We start from the raw sequence: 25,261 nt of genomic DNA, 5'->3' as shown, positions 1-25,261 counted from the left end.
ATATTTGATCTAACGGTTGGGATATTTTTGATATTTTTTTAAAAAAATTTAAAAATAATATCCTACTAGGATGAAGAAAAAGAAATAAATGGGTGAATAGTACAGTATACAGTACTTTCAGCTCTTAACAATTATGCTCATCTTTCTCCTCCCCCTCCCTTCTTAAGACTTTGCAATGACTTTTATAACTACTGCAAGCAAGAGACATAACAAAGGGGCACGACAAAGACAAGAGGTGTTTGAAGAAAAAATCTTTGTCTGCTTTGTTGAAAAACTTATGCATCACTACTACTACTACTATTATTATTTTGTTTTGTTATTATTATTTATATATTTAATAATAAAAAATATATACAAGTAAAAACTAAAAAAATTCAAATTAGTATTAGAATAACCAGTTTCAACTAGCGAAAATTAAGTTTGATTATAAAAAAATTAATTTCAAACACCGAAAAATATTTTTCAATTAGTTTTAACCTGGTGAACCCTGTTTTGACTTAAAACAACTAGAAAACTCTTTTTGTTTTTACCCCAATCAACATAGTTTGATTTGTTTTGACTCAACAAACTCAAGTTTTTATAGGGGGAAAAACGGTTGGCCCGAGAACAATATATTTTTAAATTTTGAACTTTTCTTAATATATTTGGATTTTTTATTAAAAATATATATATATATAAATAAAATTTAAATTTTAGAGGATCCAAAACTAGGTTATTACAGGCCTTTCGGCGTCTTATTATTAAGCTTTGAAGGTTGTTAATGAATATCTTAGCTGGTAGTCCATGAAATCATATAAAAACAAGTTTCTTGTGTAGTGTAAAAGACCTTTTATATTTAAGTTAGTGAGTATGTACGAGGAATGAAACCTTAAAGTTACATGTGACAAATATAGCAAATAAAGATGATGAATGTAGGAGATGTGGGAGTTTATATACCTTGTCAAGTAATGAGTTGAATCCTTTTAGGTGGTGATTTATAAGCGTTTGTATGCCCATGAACCATATTAACTTGCATGATAAGAGGGTAAATGTGGGAATAAACTATATAGTTTATTTTTTGGGTAATCATATTGAATGATAGCCTCTAATGGTGAGTGGTTACACTATTGAGTATGAAATGATATGGACATGTTGACTAGACTCTAGGTATGGGTATGATTTAACGACATTTTATGGATTTCATGATGGTAAGTAGATCGTATTCGTGTTAAATGCTAAATACCAACTCTACAAAAGGTTGGCGAGCACAAGTAAATCTAGTAGTTGGATTCAGATATAAGTATATTAAGCATAACCACTTGAAAATATGGTGGAGTTTGATTTGGATATTGGCATCCTGAGCCTAACCACTCGGCAATATCATGGAGTTAGGTTTGGGCATCACTATCCCTAGCCTAATCCTGGTTAGATAGGATAGGGATGGTGAGACATCTTGACCCCAAGCCCAAGTCCTCACCTTGGTGACATGAGCTCAGGGTAGCTTATACCACACCTATCAATCATGGGTAATCCAGGCTCGAGGATGTGGAGTCTATATCCATCAATCGATATATATATATATATATTATTGTTGATATTTCAATTTAAACAGAAGCATTTGTGGTTCTTGTAATTACTATTTCAAGTATTTTGTTCCATGAGATAAGTTTTGAACCAATATCACTAAAAAAATCCAATTACTTTGAGATTATTTAGAATAAAGTGGAGTTGATTTTTATAGAATAAAAAAAATTAATCAGGTATATAGTGTTATTGACTTGATTATCTAAGGAATTGATGGTCCATTTAAAATTACAAGCTCAGATAATATATAAATTATTGTTGATATTTTAATTTAAACAGAAGCATTTGTGGTTCTTGTAATTACTATTTAAAGTATTTTGTTCCATGAGATAAGTTTTGAACCAATATCACTAAAAAAAATCCAATTACTTTGAGATTATTTAGAATAAAGTAAAGTTGATTTTTATAAAATAAAAAAAAATTAATCATGTGTATAGGATTATTGACTTGATTGTCTAAGGAATTGATGGCCTATTTAAAATTAGCACCATTAAGTTTTATAAAGAAACATAAAAATTACATAAAAATAAATAAAATAAACTTAACAAACCCTAAAAATGACTATAGTTTTGTTAAAGCTAAAATTAAAAATATCCTTGATGTGCATTCTCTCATTTTAATATTAATAAGTTATTTAGTGTTGAAATTATTATGACTTCATATATAAAATTATTAATTATTAATTATTAATTATTCATGTGTTATTGTCTCATGACAGTACAAGTATTAGATTAAACATCTTTAAAGATGAGAGACCTCGTTAACACAGCAACATAGATACCTTTGGCCTTGGTTTGCACACCAATTCTTGAAAAGACGGTTTGAAATTGAGTTACAAACAGTGTTTCATAAAAGTTTAAAATTTTTTTGCTTAAAATTAATATTTTTTTATGTTTTTGGATTTTTTTTAAATGTGTTAATATCAAAAATAATTTTTTGAAGATAAAAAAATTTATCTTGATGTATTTTTGAGCGAAAAACATTTTAAAAAACAATCACTAAAACATTCTCAAACACCCTTTAAAATATTATATTAGCTGTGTTTTATTATTTACAACCTTGATTGATAATAAAATCATTTCTGAAAATAAAAGGGAAAAACAATAGGATAGAAGGACGTACTTATACAAGAAAAAGGTTCCATCGCACCTCGTGGCAATTATATGATTGGATTTGTTAGGATTCTAAAGATTTTGTGCAAGATGCAAATTAATTAATTAGAATGTTGTTCTTTGTGATATGCTTACCATGGGGCCAAACAAGCCAGCAAGCGTCTCTGTGTATAAAAACACACAGATGGTACCATTCCATCAAGAAGTTGATGTTTCCTTTCTTTGTGTTTAAGTAAGATGGCAATTAATGGATATGAACATCACAACAACATCTCTTCTAATTTTTTTTTCTACTTATCATCCTTATGAGTCAATTTGTAAACTAATTTTATCAATTTAGCCACATTTTTGGCAACGATGTTTATTGTAGAGCATATAGCAAATAGAGCAAGAAGGGGAAGGGATAGATTTGTGTATACCCTTTTATCTCCTTTGTATATTCTACTTCGAGGGTGTTTGGGGTAAAGATATGATTTTTTTTTAATGTGAATTTCATTAAAAAAACAAACAACATCTCACCCTATCTCTATTCCAAACACGCTCGCTATATTCGATGCCTGTCGTTAGATTTCAAGAAAAATCTTTTTATTTTTATTATTTTTTATTTAGATTAGTCAAATTTAAAATAAAAACACGTCTAAACACCGTTATATAATGGCATTTTATAGTTTCTGGAATTGGAGAATGCTTTCAATTTCATGTCTTGTTTTCTGTGATCATATAAATAAATAATCTTTATATGATCAAAAATAAAATCTCACCCTAGAAATAAACTAATCAAGTGCTAATCGCATGATTAGTGAGTCCATTTCTTTAATGCTAATCATCAGGTGGGTTATGCCATTACTTGTACACGCTTTTGCACTGGATAGACACTCTGCCTCCGTAGTCTTTTCCACATGCTTACCGATCTTAATCCGATGGCTCACCTTTCCTACCAAACGTTGACCACCGGCACACCACCATTGACTTCTTCAAATAATTAGATGGAGTAAAAGTTGATGAGCCCATGAAAATAAAAAAAATATATAGGAGTAGATAAATATTGTCAAAACATGCAATTGTGCCAGCGGATTTTGATCATAGTTTTTTAATATAAAAAAAATATTCATGAGTTTCAACAGGCATTCGCTTGTGATATATCACTAGTAATAGTTTTTTAATATAAAAAGATATCTAATGTATTTTTTAATATGAAAAAATAAATAATGAGAGGATTATTTAGATATGATTCAATTGACTTAATGAATTTAAAAATAATATTTATGACCGATAAAAACATGATTTGTCTAAAAAATTTTAAAATAACATCTTTTATTTTTTAAAAAATATTGAAATGACAATATATTAGATTGATCTGGCTCAACTCGAGTTAATTTTTCAAATTCAGAACCTGGGTCATGAGACCATGATTACTTCATAGAAAAAAAAATTGATACAAATTATGAATATCAATCCCCAATTAATTCAAAGTTAAATGATGAAATTGAAAAAAAATCAAATAAAAAAAATAATTTGTTTCAACTCGAATTAACTTTCCAAACACATAACTTGGGTCATTAGATTCGGATGACCTTATAGAAAACAAATTGAAACAAATTATGAACCTCAGTTATAAAAAACTCCAATGTTTATGAATGAAATTGAAAAAAATAATTAAAAAAAAGACACAAAAAAATACCAGAGTCGACTTAAGTTAACTTGCCAAACTCATAACCCAGGTCATAACATTGTGATAACCTCAAAGAAAATAAATTAAAATAAATTATGAAACATAATTCTCGAACGACTAAAATATCAAAAGATGAAATTAAAAAAATAACTTATTAAAAAAATGACTCAAGTTAACAAAGTTAAACCTACTAAACCCATTACCCGGGTCATGCGGCTAATAGAACCTGATAGAAAACAAAATGAAATAAATTACAAAGAACAATTCTCAATTAACTGAATGTTGAAAGATGAAATTATAAAAAAATTAATTAAAAAATTAAAATAAAAACATAAATTAATTTAATTAACTAGTCAAATTCGTTTCATGATAATATAATAATTTCATGATACAATCAAAATAAATTATAAAACATAAAAATAAAGCAAACTCAATAGGTAAAGAAGAACTAAATTAAAGAAAAAAAATGAATAGTAACTCGTGAAGTCTCATTCAAGGATTGTTATAATTGCATCAAAGTCTTTGTCAAAGAAATAAGAATATATATAAATGAATATATAAAATAAAAACGTCTAGCTTCTTACAACGAACTATGATGGCAGCTAATGTACGATACGGTCCATAAAATATGAGAGCGTAATTTCAACTAAAGCTCGAGTAAATGAATATATAAAATAAAAACTTTGCCGCAGCTTTTTATTTCAAGGGTTAACTAAATTAATACTAATTTGTAATAATAACAAGAGCTCTGTGCTTCAAAAATCTATTAATACTAATTTGCACAATATGTAATTATTTTTAGTTGTTAAGTAATTAGTCAGAAATTAAGCAAAATGAGGAATTAGGTATTTATTTGCTCAATCCAAAAAATAATTAATGTCCTAAATGAATTAATTAACAAATCCACCCCATTGATACAGTCCTCCCCCCTTCCTCTCATCCCTGTCTTATGCCCTTACAAACAGCCACAGCAGGACAGTGGAAAAAAAATAAATCCCTCCTTCTTCTTTTTAAACAGTAAATAAAAAAAAGAATTAAAAAAAAAAAGAAGAAGACCTCAACGAACTTGAAGCAAGCACCTCTCCTCTCCATCTCCTCTCTCAAATCTCACCCACCTTCTCTCTACAAACCAAACTCTTAGAGAGAGAGAGAGAAGAATGAAACTCTCTATGCTACAGCAGAGCTACATGAACCGCCGAAGCGCAAGTTTTAGAGGATCATCAGCACCCTTAGATTCATCCACAGACAACACAATCAAATCACCAGCCGCGATCTTTTGGCTCCTTCTACATGGCTTCTGCTGTCTCATTAGTCTTGTCCTCGGCTTTCGCTTCTCTCGTCTCGTTTTCTTCTTCCTCTTCTCCACCTCCACCACTACAACTCTCTACATAGCGACACCGCTCCCCCATCTCACCAAAACGAATAATAACATCAATGATCTCCCCCTTGAAATCCCGGTTATCAACAAAACGCTGAGTTCGAGTTCCAGAGTTGTGGTCGGGCGTCACGGGATCCGGATCCGGCCATGGCCGCACCCGAACCCGAGTGAAGTAATGAAGGCGCATCAGATAATAGAGACTGTTCAGAGAGAGCAAAGGACTCAATTCGGTGTGAAGAGTCCTAGGACCCTTATTGTAGTCACGCCCACTTATGTACGGACTTTCCAAACTTTACATTTGACTGGCGTTATGCATTCTCTGATGTTGGTCCCCTACGACGTCGTCTGGATCGTGGTGGAGGCCGGTGGTGCCACCAATGAAACTGCTTCCATTATCGCCAAATCGAGTATCAAGACTCTTCATATTGGATTTACTCAGAAAATGCCGAATTCTTGGGAAGGAAGGCACAAATTGGAGACTAAAATGCGACTTCGAGCTTTGAGGTTAATCTTCCTTTTCTTTTTAAATAATTTCTAGTTTAGTTTAGTTTGCAGTCAAGTTTCGATTGGAACTGATTATTATTATTATTATTATTATTAATGTAAATTATGTTGGTGTGGAGCAGAGTTGTGAGAGAGGAGATGATGGATGGAATAGTGATGTTTGCGGATGATAGTAACATGCATAGTATGGAGCTATTTGATGAGATACAAAATGTGAAATGGTTTGGTGCGGTTTCGGTTGGGATTCTGGCTCATTCTGGTGGTGGTGGTGGTGGTGGTGGTGGTGGTGGTGGTGAGTCGTCTTCAGCTGTGGCTGAGAAGGATGTGAAACCGAATTTGTCTAATCCAGCAATGCCTGTTCAGGGACCAGCTTGTAATGCTTCTAACAAATTGGTTGGTTGGCATACGTTTAATTCATTGCCGTATGAGGGGAAGAGTGCCGTTTATATCGATGATAGAGCTACAGTGTTGCCTAGAAAGCTTGAGTGGGCTGGGTTTGTGTTGAATTCAAGGATGCTTTTGAAGGAAGCTCATGATAAGCCTGAATGGGTTAAGGATCTTGATTTGGTTGATGAGAATATAGAGAGTCCTTTAGCTTTGCTGAAGGATCCTTCTATGGTAGAGCCACTTGGGAGCTGTGGGCGACAAGTTTTGCTGTGGTGGCTTCGTGTTGAAGCTCGTGCTGATAGCAAATTCCCTCCAGGGTGAGTTTCTCTTTTTTTCCCTTGTATTGCTAAAATCTTCAGTATTGCATTGCGCTTCCTATCTTGATTTAGATAATAGCTATTGGAGTAAGTTTTCATTATCTTTAGCATTGCCTATCATTTTAATTGTAGGAGCATATAGATAAGAATTCTTGTGTGAACTACTATTGTACTGCTCCTGTGTACTTTTGAGGCTACAGTTAGTCATCGAGTTCTGCCCCAAGTGTCGTAGCAGGTAAGGATATATTTTTAAAAAAAGAAAAAATCAGCGAAAAGAAAAAAAGGAAGAAAAGAAATTGCTGGATGATAGGTTGAACTGCGACTCCTGTCCCCCAAGACAGTTGTTGGCATGTCTTGAACTTGTGCATCTTAGGTAGCATGTTTTTGGTTCATGGAACTGTGCTATAGCATGACATTATGTACCAGGAACAAAAGAAATAAAACAGAGAAGAAAAATGGCGCCCTGCATGATATACTTAAAAACTCTCCTCCTTGATATTGCGTCAATGGTGTTGATGAACTAGCTAGCTCTTGGTTTTATATTGGCTGGTGTAACAAATGTTGATGAACCATTTTTAGGGATGCTGATTTGTATGAAAAATTCACTTATCAATGCTTACAGGTGCATTGTTCCATTGATACCATACCACAATTATTTCATGACCTCATGAACTCCCTGTTGTTAAAGTAAGGTTTCTGTATTTTTCGGAAAGTTAATATTTCCAATCCACAATTTAGGTAATTCATTGCTCTCTTCATCCCACAAAGAGTGTCCATCTTACTATTTTTAGTTTGTCCCAACATGCATATGTAGCCAGAGAATTAAAGGGGTATAACCCTTAAATTTCTATGTAGAGCTGTTTCTTATTGAAAGAATGAAGGGGTGGTTGTAGAAAATCCGTGGAAAAAATGAGGTGGCGCTGTTTTAATTTAGTTTTCTTAAACTGTCTGAAAAGTCAAATTGGACACTATGGGACAAAGAGAATAGTCATTAGCTTTTGGGTGAGAAAATAGACTCAAGCCTACTGGAAAATGTGAACAACTACTAGATTTCTGGAGTATAAGCTTTGGAAAGACCGTGTTGTTACATGTAGATGAAATGGATGGCGTGCATCTTTTATTGCTACTGAAAGAGATTGGTGGTACCTGAGCTCACTAAGAGGTCAATATTAGTTGGTGAGGACTTGGGAAACACTGAAAGAATTGACCTTTTCTTCATTGTAATGAATAGATTTTTGAAGCCCGACACTCACCTTTCTTTCTTCTTTAACGGTCCAGAGGATCAGATATGTCAAACTCTGTTGCATATGTTGTTGATGCAAATTCCATTATCTTCAGAATTTCAGGAGCTGCAGGGCCTGCCTCATTTATTTTGTAGACAGGCTTTCATAATTTGCATGTGCTTTTTGATATGTTGAAAACTTCTCCTTTTCCTAAATCTCATTTGCTTAGGCTTTCATGATTAGTAAGGGAATTTCATCAAAATACTTTGACCCTCATGATTTGTGCTTGTTTGGCTGGGCATTGCTCAAGATGGTCTTAGACTCTTAATGAGAATAGGCTGGGCCTTGCTTTGCAATTTTCCTTGCTTAGGCCATCAGGTTGTGGTCCTTTATACTCCAAAATCAAGGTAATATGCTTCAAAGTGTTTTTTTAGTTCTTCTAGGTGTCTCCTAGTTGTATGCAGGTAACTATTACAGATGTATTTATCTTTCAAGTCTCTTGAATTATCCTAGACTAGTATAAATATGTGTTCATAGTATTGTAAATCTAAGTCCAGGTCTATGGCTTCCTCTCTTAGGAGAGTAACATAATTAAAGGGGAGTGTTGGAATTAATTTTGAAGTTTTCATTCAAAGTGTCTTTTAGTTCTCCTAGGTGTATGCATGTAACTAGTACAAGTTCAAGCCCTCTCTTAGGAGAGTAATGTAATGTAAGAGTTCCCTTCCTTCTCCCCTTAGTTATTTTCAACATGGGTATTTTCAACAAGAATCTGTTGTATTCATTTGTGCTGCAGACAGATGGTTGTTATCTTCTCTTACCAATTTGGCAACTGGGTTAATTTGCAGAAAGCTTAATTCTACCATGTCTTCTTACAGATGGATAATTGACCCACCGTTGGAAATTACTGTGCCATCAAAACGAACACCATGGCCAGATGCTCCTCCTGAACTCCCTTCCAACAAAAAGTTAACAATTAACCAAGAGCAGACTATTAAGCGTTCTCCAAAGACTCGATCACCCCGATCAAAACGTAGAAGTAAGAGAAAGCATGAAGCAAAGTCGGTGGAGACACAGGTTTCTACAAGGCATTCTGAACAAAATTGATAAGGACAAATCAGAGATACTGCCTTGTGAATTTAACCGCTGGCCTTCAGCATGAAGAGATTTCATTGATAAAGCAAAAGGCAAATGATCTTAATTACCAGGTGGGTGGCAGTTCCATCTGAAAAAAAGTTCATTAGAGCTAATGCCAGTTGAAAATTTTCGTCTGAGTTTGAGTCCACCACTGTTTCACATTATTTTGCTTTCCTTTCCTCTTTTTTTTTTTTTTTTTTGTCCTGCATGTTGATTGGTTGATATTCTGTGGGAAAGGTATGTCATCATAGGCTCCTTACCTCCGCTGCCAAGAAATGCCAGGATCTTGTGTCTGATATGTGTCAAATTATATATACAAATCTTCTAAATAGGAATATAGAGTCTGTGCGGCTGTTGGATTCAGCAGAAATGAAACCCGTTGTAATTCTTTCATTGCTTGCAAAGATGATAATGGACCGTGTACTTCGCCTATTTTGAATTATACAAAATAATGGCCTGAACGTCAAAGATTATGGCCAAATCGGAAATTGGTTTGCCCGAATATGACAAGAAATGATAGTATTCCATCAAGGGAATGCAATAATTGTGTTTGAATTATAGTATCTTGCACGGAAATTTGAATAAAGCACAATTTTACTTGATGCCTTGGTGGAATATGGCTGTGACCAAGACTCATCAGCGCAAGGATTGTTTGTTAGGTGATATGGACCGTTAGCTACACCAACAATACAGAAGAGAGGATAAAATTTAATGTGTTCTATTAGACCATTGAAATCTGTGGCCGAAGAAGCGACAAACTTGTATAGATCGAGCAGCCTCTTCATCGTCTTCTTCTGTCGATGGATAAGGGGAGATTTTCTTGCGTATATGACAAGACGAACATAGAATTTAGGTTAATTGTCTCAAGCAAGTGGATGTTATGTATCTACCAAATTCTCGGGAGCCTTGTTGCACGTTGACTGTCTGGTAAGAGAAAACCATGCCTCTAAGCAACCTCTGAAGATGACTCAATGCGGCAAAACCTAATATGCGATGACCAAGGGACTTTTAAGGTAGAAAGAATTACTGCTACTGATTGCCAACCGAAGGGCTCGGATTGGTCTTTTATCTTGTAAGAAGACTTGTATGTGACGGTTTTACTCTCGATTATGCATTATTTCATTGCCTTTATAAAACTCACAGAGCTCTCTCCTCCTCTTCACAGCTACTCTCTCCATCCACCACCGCTCTCTTCTCAAACCAAGCATGGCGCTTGCCATATCAGCCCTTCTCTTCCTTCTCTTCACCATGTCATCTGCCTTGGACATGTCAATCCTTACCTCTAATGACAATCAACCAAACCATGATCGATCAAGCTGGAGAAGCGATGATGAGGTGATGAGTATGTACAAATGGTGGCTTGCAAAGCATGGTAAAGCATACAACAGGCTAGGAGAGGAAGCAGAGAGGTTTGAAATCTTTAAGAATAATTGGAGGTTCATTGATGAACATAACTCCCAAAACCATACGTACAAAGTTGGGTTGACTAAGTTTGCAGATCTTACCAATGAAGAGTACCGTGCCATGTTTCTGGGCACGAGGAGTGACGCTAAGCGTAGGTTAATGAAGTCCAAAAGCCCGAGTGAAAGATATGCTTTCAAGGCTGGTGACAAGCTGCCGGAATCCGTGGATTGGAGAGCAAAAGGAGCAGTTAACCCGATCAAAGATCAAGGAAGTTGTGGTAATAATTCATTTCCTTTTGTTTCCTGAAACAATCTAACTGTTTTTTTTTATAAAAAAAAACAACCAGCAACTGGGCTAGTTTTTCGTTGTAATGAATATCATTTTCAGTACAAGGGGGGAGGTGTCTTGGCCTATTTACAATGATAATCGTCCACCCATGCTCATCTGGATTCTAAAACCAAGCATTTTGCTGTTTGAACTCTCGAGGTTTGGATTGAAGATGTGATATGGTGTTGAGCACAGCAGCATCGTTTAATTTCTCATAAGAAAGAAAATAGTGTTCTTGAATTAGCAGGAGCTGGTAGTTATCTTTCTAGACTTGCAAAATGGTAGTTCTTGCACCTTTTGGGTGGCACAGGGCGTCTCGTTTCCGTTCATGTATGTCGTCACTTAATAGACAAATCACATGAAATGGGCCAGTCCATCCTTATCACAACCCAAATAATATCTATAAAATTATGAGTTATGGCCCAGTTTCGAGGCAAAGTCAGCTAGTTTGCCACTTGCCTCCACTCTTGTTAGAGTTGGGCTAGGCCTAAAACTCTAATGATATTGCCGATGCAGGTAGTTGCTGGGCTTTTTCAACAGTTGCTGCTGTGGAAGGAATAAACCAGATAGTAACGGGGGAGTTAATCTCTCTATCAGAGCAAGAACTTGTAGATTGTGACAGGACCTATAACGCAGGCTGCAATGGAGGCCTCATGGACTATGCATTCCAATTCATTATCAACAACGGCGGCCTGGACACCGAAAAGGACTATCCGTACGTAGGAGATGATGATAAATGTGACAAAGACAAGGTCAGTATCATATATAAATGCACATTTAAATTATAATCAACACCAGATTGTTGGGTTTTGTGGTTCACGCTCTTGGGGTTCTTGCCTGTTTTGGATCTTCGCAGATGAAAACTAAGGCTGTTAGCATTGATGGGTTTGAGGATATTTTGCCGTACGATGAGAAAGCATTGCAGAAAGCTGTTGCTCATCAGCCAGTTAGCGTCGCCATTGAAGCCAGTGGCATGGCTTTACAATTCTACCAGTCTGTATGTCGACTCATTCTTTAATCTTCGTGCCTCATCTTGCTCTTAACACGTCAATTTGGAATACTTGTGATTTGTGAACCTTTTCGTTCTCTTTTGATCTACTCAGGGAGTGTTCACCGGTGAATGTGGGACAGCCCTAGACCATGGTGTGGTTGTTGTTGGATATGCCTCGGAGAATGGCTTGGATTACTGGCTTGTTCGGAACTCATGGGGCACAGAATGGGGGGAGCATGGATACATCAAGATGCAGCGTAACGTCGGCGACACATACACTGGCAGATGTGGAATTGCAATGGAATCTTCTTACCCAGTCAAGAATGGCGAGAACACTGCTAAACCTAACTTGGCTGAAGCAAAACAAGAAGGGAAGGTGATTGAAGGTGTAAAGCTGGATGATTGGTGAGATTCCGTGTTGATTTATCGAGCTGAATAGACGACGCTCTTATCCTTCTTGGTCTAAGTTTACCGAAAGGACAATCAGGCGAGCTGTTCATGTTTGTTTCTAATTCCATGCATGATTATCGTTGTATTGTATATATAGTTTTTCACTATTCTTGTTTAGCTATGCAAGTGTATTTTAAAAAAATAAAAATATGAGATTTGAGTTATAAATTATACATAGTTCAAATAAGTTGATTTTATTTTAATTAAATAAAATATAAAAAAACAATTATAAATAGATCAAGTTTAAAAAGAAAAGTGATTAGAATAATCCGGGAAAAAATTTATTTTATTTTCTTCAAAATAGGACTAATGGTATATCTCAATTTACAATCTATTAAATACGAAATAACAAAATAAGATAAAAAAAATATAAAAAATTGATCCTGATCAACCCGAGTTAACATGATAAACCTGCAACACTAGTAATCAAGGTCGAGCCAACCCGGGATATCTTACTAAACTCGTAACCCAGATTATAAGATTGAAATAACTTGATAAAAAGAATTAAAAGAATTATAAAACTTAAAAAAAAAAACAAGATTCATGTTAACTTATCAAACTCATAACTTAAATCATTTGACCCGGAGCTTCTTATCTTGAAAAACCATGAAGTGCAATTTCTAATCAATCAAATATTAAAAGATAAAATTGAAAAAATAATTTCAATTACATAAAAGGATTAAAAAAATAGCAATTAAAAGATAAAATTGAAAAAATAATTTCAATTACATAAAAAGGATTAAAAAAATAGCAATTAAAAGGAGGATCAAAATTGAATTACAAAATAAATTTTATATTTGATAAAATAAAAAAATTAAAAAGAAAAATCTATTTAGAAAAATAACATAAAAAATCAAAAGAATAAAAAATAAGATTGATATAAAAAATAAAAACCAACTTATTTTTACAATGAACATTGTTTTTTTTTTTTTAGTATTGTGGAGCTCTATGATATTTTGTTTAAGACTATTTAGCTTCTTTTAATGGTCAAAAGCAACAACTAAAATGAGGAATATATTGCAACTTTAAAATAAATGTTACTTCTCTTGGAAAGTCCATCGATAATACTCATATGTTAATATTGCTTCCTCTTAATTAGTCATATATTTCCAGAAAGCAATGTCTCAAATGAAACATTGTTGCATTTATGCATTTCAGAACATTTCCCACCAATTTATCAACCATTTCTTTTAGAGCTAGCTCGAGCATAGAAGTTTCAGAAGAAAATCAAAACCTAATTATAATGGCAAATACTATACATCTAGAAGTAATAGGTGCGTTACTATTTGACTGGGGATAGTTCTTTGTTGGTCCAAAGGTTTTCATTGCTTCTAGTTTTGATGAATCAAACCATTAATTTGTTACTTTTTTTTTAGTTTGCATGGATATATGTTCATTGCCATTTATTTAATATTTTTTAAAAGTTGCGTGAAACTTGAAATCACATTGATTGATCGAATCTTTTGCTTCAAAATTAATTTTAGGTGTTATATTTTTTGTAACTTAAATATTTTTAAAGATTAATTTTACTCGTGAAACAAACTTCTCATGCCCGAGAAACTCCCTTAAAAGTTAGCCAAAATAACTTCAAACGTTTTGTTCCCACTTCAATGTCTAAGATCTTTAACAGACGAGATGATCATACCAGACTTAGATCTTAAAACATATGGTAAATCAAATGAAATATATATTATAAACCAACCACTCGTACCATATATAAATTCTAAAGACAACTAACAAACTAGACAACCATGTTAAACACAAATCCTTACATAATTTGTAAACTAGATGACTTTTTCTCTAGTATGTAGTCAACCCCTTGCTCATATGTAAGTGTGTACAAGATATACTTAGCTTGTCCTTGCATTAAAATATGAATTATCTTGTCTTTACACTACAATTTGAATTTAAAATGACCTTACCATCTCTGTCATCCAAGACAGACAAAAAAAACAAAAAAAAAAAACAACAACAACGTTGCTAAACACTCCATGTCGCTGCCCTTGCTCTAACTTGATATATTTTTTACATCACCTGACTTGAGTTTTCCAGTATATCAGACCTATCATAATTCAGTATTTTCAGCCCATTTTCACTATCTCTTAAATGGAAAGTTAGTCATATTCTTCTAAAAATAAACCTTACATTTCATCCTAGCAACTTGCTATAACCATTGAATATAATGATTACTATCTTGAGAATTATATTCTTACTATTTGCTTTGAGCTTACTATTTGATTATTCTCTTTTCTATATTGATTGCTCATTTTACTTCACCTAAAAGAGTTGTATTACTTCTTTATAAATACTTAGACTTTAACATTGCAATCTACTCTTTTCAGTGAGTGATGTTTTCATTATTTGTGAGTGAAAAATCTTGTAAGTGGTAATAAGCACTTGGGTATTCGGTTGTGAGCTTTTATGCGAGCTCTTGTGTTTAGGTTTCAATCTTAACCCATAAAAAATATCGTGTAGGTTTGGACCTTGAGCTAGTGCAAAAGATCACTTAGGTTTTGTTAATCCCATGAAAAAAAAAAAACTATGGAGGTTTTGACCTTGAGCCAATGAAAAAAAATCACTTCGGTTTCAACTTTGAGCCCATGAAAAAAGCCTCGAATATGTTTCAAACTCCTGATAAAATATAGCATTTGGTTTCTATACGAGTTTTAATTGCAATATGAAAGGCTACTAGGCTATATCTTAGAATTCTAATATAATTCTAATAGACTTTCCACCATCTACATGAAAGCACGACATTAAAAAGCTCTCAAATTAGAATTATATTGTCTTTGGTTTCTATTCAAGACTTGAAGTCAGAGCAACTTGATATCAATACTATATTCTAACATGGAGAATTAGAGGAAGAGATATATCTATATGAGATAGTTGGAGGGTTTTATGGTTAATGGTAAGGAATGTTATACATTCTTACTAAAAAAATCCTTGTATAAACTTAAACAATCTCCCCGCAAATAGTATAAAAAATTTGATATTTTTATGATTAAAATAATTGTGGTAAAAACTATGAAATTGATCTTATCGTATTAGATACTTGCTTGGTAAATGAAAGATAAACTAATTGTAATATTGTTGCTTATGTTGACTCTAATTATGCTAGAGATTTTGATCATAAAAGATATATCATAAGGTATGTATTCAACATTAATAGTTGTACTACTGGTTTGAAAGCCACTTTACAATCTATTATAGCTTTGACTACTATAAAAATAAAAATTACTCCTGTTTGCTTTTGCGTTTCAACAGCGTTTTTTAAAAAAATTAAAATTTTTTATTTTTTTCTTTACTTGAAATTAATATTTTTTTGGTGTTTTTAGATCATTTTAATGTGTTGATGTTAAAAAAAATTAAAAAAAAATAAAAAAAAATATTATTTTAATACATTTTCGAATGAAAAATATTTTCAAAAGCAACCACAACCACACTCTTAAACACGGAGCAGGAAAAAAGCTATTTTGCTCAGGGGTTTATTTTGTGAGGTCAATTACAATTAACATGTGATACTTGTGAATTATGATACTTCCATGTTCCATGAGAGGACAAAGCACAGTAATATCAAATACCATTTTATTCAAGATATCACTACGTACTTTGGGTGATACTATTATGAAGAATATAAGTATATGTTGGACAAATCAGCTGATATGTTGATAAAATCACTTATGTTCAAGCATTGTTTAAACCCAATTTCTACAACCAGCAGAAGCATGAATTATCTCTAAAAGGCTCGAAGATGAAGGTGGAGAGTTTTGGCTATATATTATGAGAGTTCAAGCTAAAGTGGATATTTACTCAAGCTAGTCGAAATATGAATTAGCTCTAAAGGGCTTAAAGACCAAGGTGGGGAGTTTTGTAATAATAAAAATAAAAATAAAAATAAAAATGAACTCTTCAGAAATCAAACTTAAATTAGACTACGATGGCTTGAACACAGAGGAAATAGGATGAGACACTTCTTTCCTCGCAGCTTCAGGAACCGCTGGTGATACTTTTTTTGGTGTGCTCTGATCCATTAGAGCTCCTCAGCCTCTCCTCTACGTGCAAGCAGCTCCTCATTTGTTATGCAAGATTTTGATCATAGTACAATATTCCACGTAAAATTGTTGTTCTTCCAAGCGTCTATATATATAGGCTATACAAATGTCTAGCCAAAGCAAGGAAAGGAAGGGGGTAAGAACAATGTTATTTACGATACCACCAGATTTATATTTATTGTGGATTACTATTTTGTTTTATAATAGAAAAATTTAGCTCGATTAATTAGGGTATTTTGAGTATTTTATTATTCTTTGAACAATAAAAATATAAAAATACTCTTAGAACAAAAAAGAAGCATGGAATATAAGGGCATTTTGGCATTTTCAACTTCAAATGCACGATTAACTTTAAATTCACAATTAAGTTACTAGAATGTCCTTAAAAGTAAAAAAACCAAAAAAGCTTTGATCATGAACATTTTGTTATTATAACCTTAGGTTTTTTTGTTATTGTTAGGTGTGGTCAGGGATATATTTATACTTTAATGTTTAATATATTAAAAAATATATATGACAAAGTTACAAGAATGCACTTAAGGTAAAAAAAAAAAAACCTTTGGTTAAAGGTTATTTATGTCATTTTCTTTGTTAGGTAAAGTTAGGGGTAGATTTATACTTTAATATTTAATGAGTTTAAAACAAAATGGTTTACACGTGCCACACACATTAGCACATGAAAGATTGTTGTGGTTTCAAGTAGCTCTTGCGGCATTACCTGGTGGCCAAACAATGGCTTTTAAAGCTACATTCAAATCCTCTTAACAACTCTTTCGTGTTTGTTTAGCTCGTGTTTTAAACAAAACTCTAGTTTAATGTCGGGAGCTCTTTTTTTTTTTTTATCTCTCCTCATCGATGTTTGCTCTAGTTCTCTAAATTTTCAGAGTTGCCTCTCAATTTATTTTGTCTTTGAATTTAATTTTTATTCTTTTGATTTTTATTTTTTTTTCTTACTCTTTTGTAAAGTTTTCATTTTTCTTTCAGTTTCATTCTTCAACCTCAATTTTTCATATGTTGTTTTTTCTATTTTTGTTCTTCTTCTTTCAATTCTGATTTTTTTTCTTAGCTCTTTTGTGCAATTTTTATTGATTTTCAAATTTATTTCTCAATCCAAATTTATGGTGTGTTATTTTTTGTAAAAGTTTGATTCTCATTCTTTTGACTGTTTTTGTCTTTTTGTTAAAGTTTTTTCTCTTTTCGATTTTACCCTTCAATTGAAATTTTTTTTGGTTCCCTATAATTTATTTTTATTTCAATTTTTTTCCTATTCTTTTAATTACTATTTTTTTTGTATCATTTTGTATAATTATTTTTTCCAATTTTATTCTTCAACATTTTATTTGTTGGGGATTTTTTTTCACGGTTTTTCCATGTATGGTGCTTCTAGTCTAATGACCCCAGTTACAAGTTTGTAAAGTTAACTCGGGTCAACATTTTTTGTTTTTTGTTTTTTTTTTGTGATTTTATGGTTCGACATTATTATGTAAAAAAAATTGGCTTTGTTTTTTCTTGAATTTTTTTTCTATTGGGTTATCCTGATCTAATAGCATGGGCCACAGGTTTTATAGATTAATTTAGGTTGGTTAGCCCTTTATTATCTAGGTTACATGTTTATCACGCTATCTTGGGTTGACTCGATTTGGGTTTTTTTGTCCATTTTTTATTTAATTTTATATTTTCAAATATTTTTTAAAAAAGTTAGTGGTTATTTTTATGGAAAAAAAATTGTCGGTTTATTATTATTATTATTTTTGGTTTAATTAAAATAAAACTAACTTAAGGATATTACTTGAATTGTTGATTTTTTATATTTATTTGAACAGCATGCTTGCATTATGCGTATGTCTAGTAAAATACTATTTACCGAACTCCATTTTTTTCCCTTACAAATAGTATATAGCTGTCATTGTACTTTTGTTGTTTAGACAAGATGACGCGGCAGGTTCATGGGTCAAAGGTGTCCATCTACCGAGTCCCCCACTACCTACGAGAGGGCGATGAGAAGGCTCATGCCCCCCAGATCGTCTCCTTGGTGCCTTACCACCATGGCAAGAAACGCCTATGCTAAATGGATCGACATAAATGGCGTGCCCTTCATCATATCCTCGAGCGTACTATTCAGGATATATAGCTCTATCTTGATTCAATTAGACAGCTTGAAGAGAAAGCTCGGTCATGCTATGAAGGGCCAATCATTCTCAGCAGCAATGAATTTGTGGAAATGATGGTTCTCGATGGTTGCTTTGTGCTTGAACTGTTTCGAGGTGTTGCTGAGGGATTCAAGAAACTTGGCTATCCTAGAAATGATCCTGTTTTTGCAATGCGTGGTTCGATGTATTCTATTCAAATAGACATGATAATGCTAGAGAACCAGCTTCCACTCTTCGTACTTGATCGACTACTGGGACTTAAGTTTAATAATCCTGATCAGAAAGGATTAGAAGCCCATCGCGCACTCATATTCTTCGATCTATTGATGCCAACAGATGTGCCGCTGACTGAAAGTGAAAGGAACAGTTGGAGTCCTCTCTGGGACATGCCACTACTTTTGACCCCTTGTCTGATCAAGGAGGCCTGCACTGGCTTGATGTTTTTCGGAGAAGTCTGTTGCGAACAGGGCCTAAACCTGTGCCCAGAAATTGGATCAGGCGGTGGTCAAAAGCTAATCGTGTTGCTGATAAGCGACGCCAGCAATTAATCCATTTTGTCACAGAGATAAAAGAGGCTGGTATCAAGCTCAGGAAACGGAAGACTGATCGATTCTGGGATATAAAATTTAAGAAAGGGGTTCTCCCAGTTCCTCGTCTCTTGATTCATGATGGTACTAAATCACTTTTCCTCAATCTTGTTGCATTAGAGCAGTGCCACATTGACTGGGGCAATGAAATTACCTCGTATGTGATCTTCATGGACAACTTGATTAGCTCCCCTGAGGATATAGCGTACCTCTTTAATTGAGCATTGGCTTGGCAGTGACGCTGATGTTGCAGACCTCTTCAACCAACTCTGTCAAGAGGTGGTTTCCGACATAAATGACAGTTACCTCTCCCGATTGTCCGAGGATGTAAACCAATATTACAACCACAAGTGGAACACTAGGCGAGCAAGTCTGAAACATAATTATTTCAGTAATCCCTGGGCGATCGTCTCATTGTTTGCTGCTGTCGTGCTGTTACTACTTGGCACAGATCTACGGAGTTTATGCTTATAACAGACCAATATCATGATTTTAATGATGATTTCTTGATTCTTTTTATTATTATTATTTTTGTTGAGTTGAATTAATCTGAATCAAGGTTTTCAGACAAGGTAAAGGGGTTTTCTGTACAATAACTTAACCCCCCCAAGCTTGACTGACAGATTTACTCTCAAGCATCATGTCCAGAAGACAATCCGATGAAATCCACAACTCATGGGAAAGATTTAGGCTCCCACCTACACGACGGTAAATTGGTAATGCACTTCCGTCATATCTCTGGATGCTTGTTGGGAGGTTATCACAGAAGCGTTCAACTTCAAAAGTACGATTCCTCATTGCGTAAAAGCCTTCAACTCGGTATATTAATTGAATGCTATATTTCTGCAGAATTGTAATGCGAGCACTAATGAAAAACTTCAAAAACCCAAATCTAACAATGGCCAAGGACAAACGTGCTTTATGCTATATTTCAATGAAAAACGTCAATGATTGCTCCAAATAACATCACCACCATTTCCTTGGTCCTATGATTTCAAATGGCAAGTGGTGCTTTGATGAAGGATGCGCAGATCAAGCAGGATACTAATGTTTGTGTTTGATATCATGAGACCAGTACGTGTAAAAGTCAATTAAGCACATCATACCGAAAAAAGGAAAATATAAACTGCTAATGCTCAAACCGTGGAGTTTGTAGAACCCCTGTTGTCTAAAATGAACTCCTTGCAACACCCTGATGAGAATGAATTAGGGTATGTTATTTCTGGTAATCGGTTACTGTGCTTGTAATGAAGTTGTATCCATTGAGAGAACTACATCTGCACCAACACTTACATTAGATGATTAGTCAGAGTACCAAGTAAAATAGGCAGCCTAACAATCTTGTCTATTCTCGCTTTAACGTCTATTTTGCAACGAAAAAGGCTATATTTGTCACAAATGTTTGATCACAAATAGCACAAATGATATCACAAAGTTGTGCTCAATTCAAGCCATGCCATGTCTCCAGCCAAGTGCTATTCACTCCGACACTTCCATGATAAATTAGCATTATTCTTTAGCAATATGTTATACAATGTTCTCAATCTGCATCGCCACTGACCAGCAAGTACACAGGTTACATTCGAGCAAGCTTCTCTAAAAGTACCTGATCGTGGAAACCAACTGCCAAAACTCAGAACTTTGTGCATGTTCAAACCACTGACAGCATCAACTCCAATCCCAATACAAGGATTTTACAAGGTCCATTGAAACTAGTATAAACATGCACCCTTGCAGCATCATTAGTATAGAAAGGTATGATTCAGAAGAACATGAAAAATAGCAATTATCTCAGGTAAAAAGGCATCACTGGGTGAAAAATGGCATTTTCCATTGATGAGAAACGAACAATTTATAACTAGACTAAGCATAATCCTAATGCACCGACTCACATGTCCCTCAGTAGACTACAAGTCAGTAAAGTTATAATTTAGCAAAAGAAATGCGGCATGCCCACTTCTATACAAAAGTAATCCTTGTGAAAAAGCATCGTGAACCACTTGGCTTTCCACAGGCCAAGCTAGCTGAGTAATATATGGGGAATCTTAGTACGAAGAAACAATCATTGAATGAACCAAAATTGGTCTTCAAAACAATTCTACAACCACCATAGCCTTCAAAACGCTCAGCCTGTCAACATAATATAGCCAAAAGCAATCAGACTGCGTGTACTCAAACAACTTTAACAAAACAAATAACAAACATGCACACATTAGTTTCAGACTACCTATTAAATTCATTCCTTAGATAGATCAGCAGTTTCGGTGGAAGGTCCCTTCTTTCCATCATATCGCTGATAAACAAGAGCAAATAACCAGAATTAAAACCAAACAATCACTGCCGCAAAAAAAATAAAAAAAAATAAAAAAATAAAACAGGATGTCAGGTACAATGATACCTGTTTACCAGTAGAGAATGGAACATATCTATACTTGATCATATGGGAAATCTGTCTCCTCATAGTAAGAAGGAATAGCATGACCCAGTAAATAAGTAATATCGGCCAAAACACCGGCACATCAAACACGAAGAAAAATGTCATTACAAAGGCAATACAACACGCCTTCGTAATTGAATACCTACATTCATAATTCCAATCAAATTCAGTAATTCCATCCCACGTGAACCTTCCGCTTTCGTTAAACACTACCCAAAAAAATAAATTATCCAATTATTTAAAATTTCTCATTAAAAAAAAAAGCAATTTCACTACAAATCAAGAAACCCTAGAAACGATCAAAATGAAAAAGTCAAAACAAAATAACGAATTGGATGCTGCCTTACCAGAACTTGAATTCGGGCAACCGGCGAACGAAAGGACGAAACTCATCGGATCCGCGAGTAGGAAGAGTGGGGCCGTCATGGATCTCAGGGTCAATTTGGGGGGACAAAAATCCAATCAAGAGATTAAGCAAGTAAATACCAAGACCGTATGTGACTATGTAGAAGCCTTGAACAAGGTAGACGCGGATTGCATAAATCAATACTACGACTAAGCAGGAGATCCAACGGTAGAGGATGTGAGGGACCGTTTTGTCAAGAAAGTGTTGGTACCGCCGTGAGACAGCGAAGGACCACCGTGAGATGGTCGTTGCCGGGGTTGATGACAGAGAGGAAAGATCGTCTCCTGAGAGAGTCCCGCTTGGCTGACCGGTTTCCATTTCTGCTTTTTTCCTGGTTTACTGTTGGGGTTCTGGGTTTTTATAACTTCAGTCCTTGAGCGCCTCTGATTTCGGACTTCGGGGAGAGTTTTTGTGGGTTAATATCTCTATCTCTGGATAAATTTCTTGAATTATTATTATTATAGAATACTACAGGGGCATTGTTTACGCCCTTCACTTGACACCGTGGATTTTCTATTTATTTTTTAATAATTTAATTTGATCTTTCATTTTTATTTTGGATCATCTGATTGAAAACCAATTATTTTTTAGTTTTTAGTTAATGATGAAATTAAAATGAAATAGTCCAAACCAAAAAGATGGTGAATTGTTATAAATTGCATGAAAAATATACTTAGATTTTCAATTTTTAAATATAAGGTAATTTATACAATCTAAATCTCTTTAAATTTTAAACAATCACTGTTGGTACATAAATTTATTTATATTATTTTTTAATTTCTAAATAAAAATAGAAGAGAAAGAGGGGTTGTCGGATTCTAGTAATGAGAGAGTCGTCGTTATATAAGATGAGAAGGGCTTCGTAGTGGTTGTTTAGAAACTCGAAGTTGTATGAAAAAACATATCTAAGTTGAGAAAGCTATAACTAACTCGATTTGATTTCGGGTTTTAGGACTAGTTTTCACGTATTTGGAGTTGATGAAATAATTTTATAGTGTTATAAAGGTGTTGGTGAGGTGTTTTTGGGTTGAAATAGTTTAAAAATTGTGTTTTTTGGCCAAAAGAGTTCTTACCCTGATTTTTCAACTACCACAATAGTGGCTGAAATTTGAGTTTACAAACGACACGTCATCTATTTATTTTTTTTAAAAAAAATTAAGGATAGACAATCCCCTACAATTTTTTTTCTAAAAAAAAAGCTCATGGATATAAGCTTAAAGGCCCACTAACACTCTTGAGCTCTTCATCGTAATGACACATACAAGTTGGGCCATGGGCCTGCATGTCTAAGTTTTTTTAGTTTTTTTTTTATTTTTTTTAGGTTGAGTATAAATTTAAGGGGAAAACATTATTGAACTCAGTTGAGTTAATGCTCCGGATCATAGGTTTGACGAGTTAAGTCGTTGCACCTAGACTATTAATTTTTTTATATATTGCTTTTTGTTAACTGATAACTTTTTTAATATATCTTTTTTAAAGTAATTTTAAATTTATTTTTCAAATACATCAGTCATCTATGATTTGTTTTTTGCTTATTTAACCCTTTTTCAGATAAAGATTGTTTTTTTATGGTGTTTTGCATATTTACTTTTTGAAAAGATTATTCTGGATCATCTATAATTTTTTTATCTTTATTATATAAGAATTTTATTTATGAAAATAAATAATATTTTTAATATGTGCAGTCTTGCATAATATTTTTTTTCACTTTTATTTTATTTAATCAATTTAATGTATGTCTATTTTTAATATCGAATCAATTTAATGTCCTATCTTGCAAGATTAAATATCTTGATTTGTACTTGTCTCTTGATTTGTCTAATTTTATTTTTAGTTATCCTTAATAACTTTTTTCTGTTTATTAACACACATAGTTCTCGATTTATTTGATTACATGTAAGTTTGAGCTTTTCAGTTTACACTTAAATCTTTTGTATGCACAAAAATATCTCAAAAAAACTAGTATGTATAATTTTTTTTATATAAAATAAATATCTAACATGTGATAGACCCACTTCAAATAGCTAGTAGTTAAAACTAAAAGAGCTAGAGGTTTTCATGTAGCAATTTTCCCTATTCATTATTGTTCATCCTTTCTTATTTCACTATGGATTTCAATAGTTTATTTTTAAAAAATTCAATTTGGTCCTTAAATTTTTATTTTGTATAATTGAGTCTTTTTAAGCCAAATTCCAGCTCAATTGAATATTTTTTAGGAGTGAGGGTCGAATTGCAAGACAAAGGACTAAAGTACAAAATACATGTTACTAAAAGAGGTATGATATCTATTTTATATTTTTAAAACATGATAAAAATATTTTTTGTTTTCTTAGAAAGTATGCATGAAAAGTTTTTAGAATCTGGTCACATGCAATTAATACATTTGAGTTAATTAAATTATTATCTTTTTATCTTTTTATGTTTTTTATTTTTTCATCATTTATTAACACAAAATAATAAAAAGAAAACACACATACATTCTTCTTTTTTACTATGTTTTAATCACACACCCCACAACTATATGTATATATATAGTACCAACTCAAAATTTAAAAATGAAACACGCATAAAATATCTGCAAAATAAACATCTTGAAATTCATTAAATAATATGGGGAAGTTGCAAGAATTCAAAACGGTGCTGGGAAGCCTCTAGAATTGTAGGAACAATGATGGTGTGTGGGTCTCACGCGCCATTGTCGATGAAGCAAAAACGAGTGGATTGGGTAGATCTTTTTTCCCTCTTCAATTCTATATTGGCAATGTCACATATCATCACCTGCAAAACAAAAAAAAACACAAACAATTACTTTTACTTTTTTTTTTGTTAGATTTGATTCTTTTTTCTTTTCAATTTTAATTCTTCTTCTGGTGGTTGTGACCAAAAAAAGGAATTAGTAAGAAGGAGAAGGCTAGCTTAGGGAGGCTACTGTCCTAATATTGTTGATTCTAAATAATATTGAAAATAAAAAGAAAATTATTTTTAAATAATATTTTTAATATATACAACTTTTCATAGTGTTTTTCCTCTTTTTATTTTATTTAATCAATTTAATTTGTGTCTCTTTTTCTATAATCATTTGCTTGAACAAAAAGACTATTTTAATAAACAAATTTAGCAAACATAACTAGGTACATGTCCCGACCTGTAAAATTAAATATTTTGAT

General features: G+C 33.3%; 3 protein-coding genes and 1 pseudogene across 3 annotated transcripts; 3 read left to right on the top strand and 1 right to left on the bottom strand.

Moving 5' to 3' along the window:
- The first annotated feature begins 5,310 nt into the window (after nt 1-5,310).
- On the top strand, nt 5,311-9,778 carry LOC133695405 (probable beta-1,4-xylosyltransferase IRX14H). The gene is made up of 3 exons (XM_062117386.1): nt 5,311-6,229; nt 6,352-6,933; nt 9,032-9,778. Exons 1-3 carry the CDS (start codon nt 5,505-5,507, stop codon nt 9,258-9,260), a joined length of 1,536 nt encoding a protein of 511 aa, XP_061973370.1. The 5' UTR covers nt 5,311-5,504; the 3' UTR covers nt 9,261-9,778.
- A 395-nt stretch (nt 9,779-10,173) lies between these two features.
- Nucleotides 10,174-12,633, top strand: LOC133695406 (cysteine proteinase COT44-like). Its single transcript, XM_062117387.1, has 5 exons — nt 10,174-10,362; nt 10,456-10,971; nt 11,538-11,773; nt 11,878-12,018; nt 12,125-12,633. The coding sequence occupies exons 2-5, from the start codon at nt 10,497-10,499 to the stop codon at nt 12,419-12,421; spliced, it is 1,149 nt and encodes a 382-aa protein (XP_061973371.1). The 5' UTR covers nt 10,174-10,362; nt 10,456-10,496; the 3' UTR covers nt 12,422-12,633.
- Nucleotides 12,634-18,154: 5,521 nt separating this feature from the next.
- Nucleotides 18,155-19,725, top strand: LOC133693407 (UPF0481 protein At3g47200-like; annotated as a pseudogene).
- A 1,336-nt stretch (nt 19,726-21,061) lies between these two features.
- LOC133693615 (protein RER1A-like) lies at nt 21,062-22,536 on the bottom strand. Its single transcript, XM_062114859.1, has 4 exons — nt 22,036-22,536; nt 21,650-21,830; nt 21,479-21,544; nt 21,062-21,381 (listed from the first exon to the last, which is right to left on the bottom strand). Exons 1-3 carry the CDS (start codon nt 22,410-22,412, stop codon nt 21,488-21,490), a joined length of 615 nt encoding a protein of 204 aa, XP_061970843.1. The 5' UTR covers nt 22,413-22,536; the 3' UTR covers nt 21,062-21,381; nt 21,479-21,487.
- Nucleotides 22,537-25,261: the final 2,725 nt, after the last annotated feature.

This window comes from Populus nigra, chromosome 5 (assembly GCF_951802175.1).
Source record: "Populus nigra chromosome 5, ddPopNigr1.1, whole genome shotgun sequence".
Lineage (NCBI taxonomy): Eukaryota > Viridiplantae > Streptophyta > Magnoliopsida > Malpighiales > Salicaceae > Populus > Populus nigra.
Note: the sequence above shows the minus strand (reverse complement) of the source record. Positions and strands in the feature narration are given on the sequence as shown.

Coding starts and splice junctions, on each gene's coding strand:
- LOC133695405 (XM_062117386.1), top strand. CDS start 5,505: ATGAAACTCTCTATGCTACAGCAGAGCTACATGAACCGCCGAAGCGCA. Junction 6,230..6,351: donor ATGCGACTTCGAGCTTTGAG/GTTAATCTTCCT, acceptor GGTGTGGAGCAG/AGTTGTGAGAGAGGAGATGA. Junction 6,934..9,031: donor GATAGCAAATTCCCTCCAGG/GTGAGTTTCTCT, acceptor GTCTTCTTACAG/ATGGATAATTGACCCACCGT.
- LOC133693615 (XM_062114859.1), bottom strand. CDS start 22,412: ATGGAAACCGGTCAGCCAAGCGGGACTCTCTCAGGAGACGATCTTTCC. Junction 21,831..22,035: donor TTGCCCGAATTCAAGTTCTG/GTAAGGCAGCAT, acceptor TTATGAATGTAG/GTATTCAATTACGAAGGCGT. Junction 21,545..21,649: donor CATTCTCTACTGGTAAACAG/GTATCATTGTAC, acceptor CTTGTTTATCAG/CGATATGATGGAAAGAAGGG.
- LOC133695406 (XM_062117387.1), top strand. CDS start 10,497: ATGGCGCTTGCCATATCAGCCCTTCTCTTCCTTCTCTTCACCATGTCA. Junction 10,972..11,537: donor CAAAGATCAAGGAAGTTGTG/GTAATAATTCAT, acceptor TTGCCGATGCAG/GTAGTTGCTGGGCTTTTTCA. Junction 11,774..11,877: donor ATAAATGTGACAAAGACAAG/GTCAGTATCATA, acceptor GGATCTTCGCAG/ATGAAAACTAAGGCTGTTAG.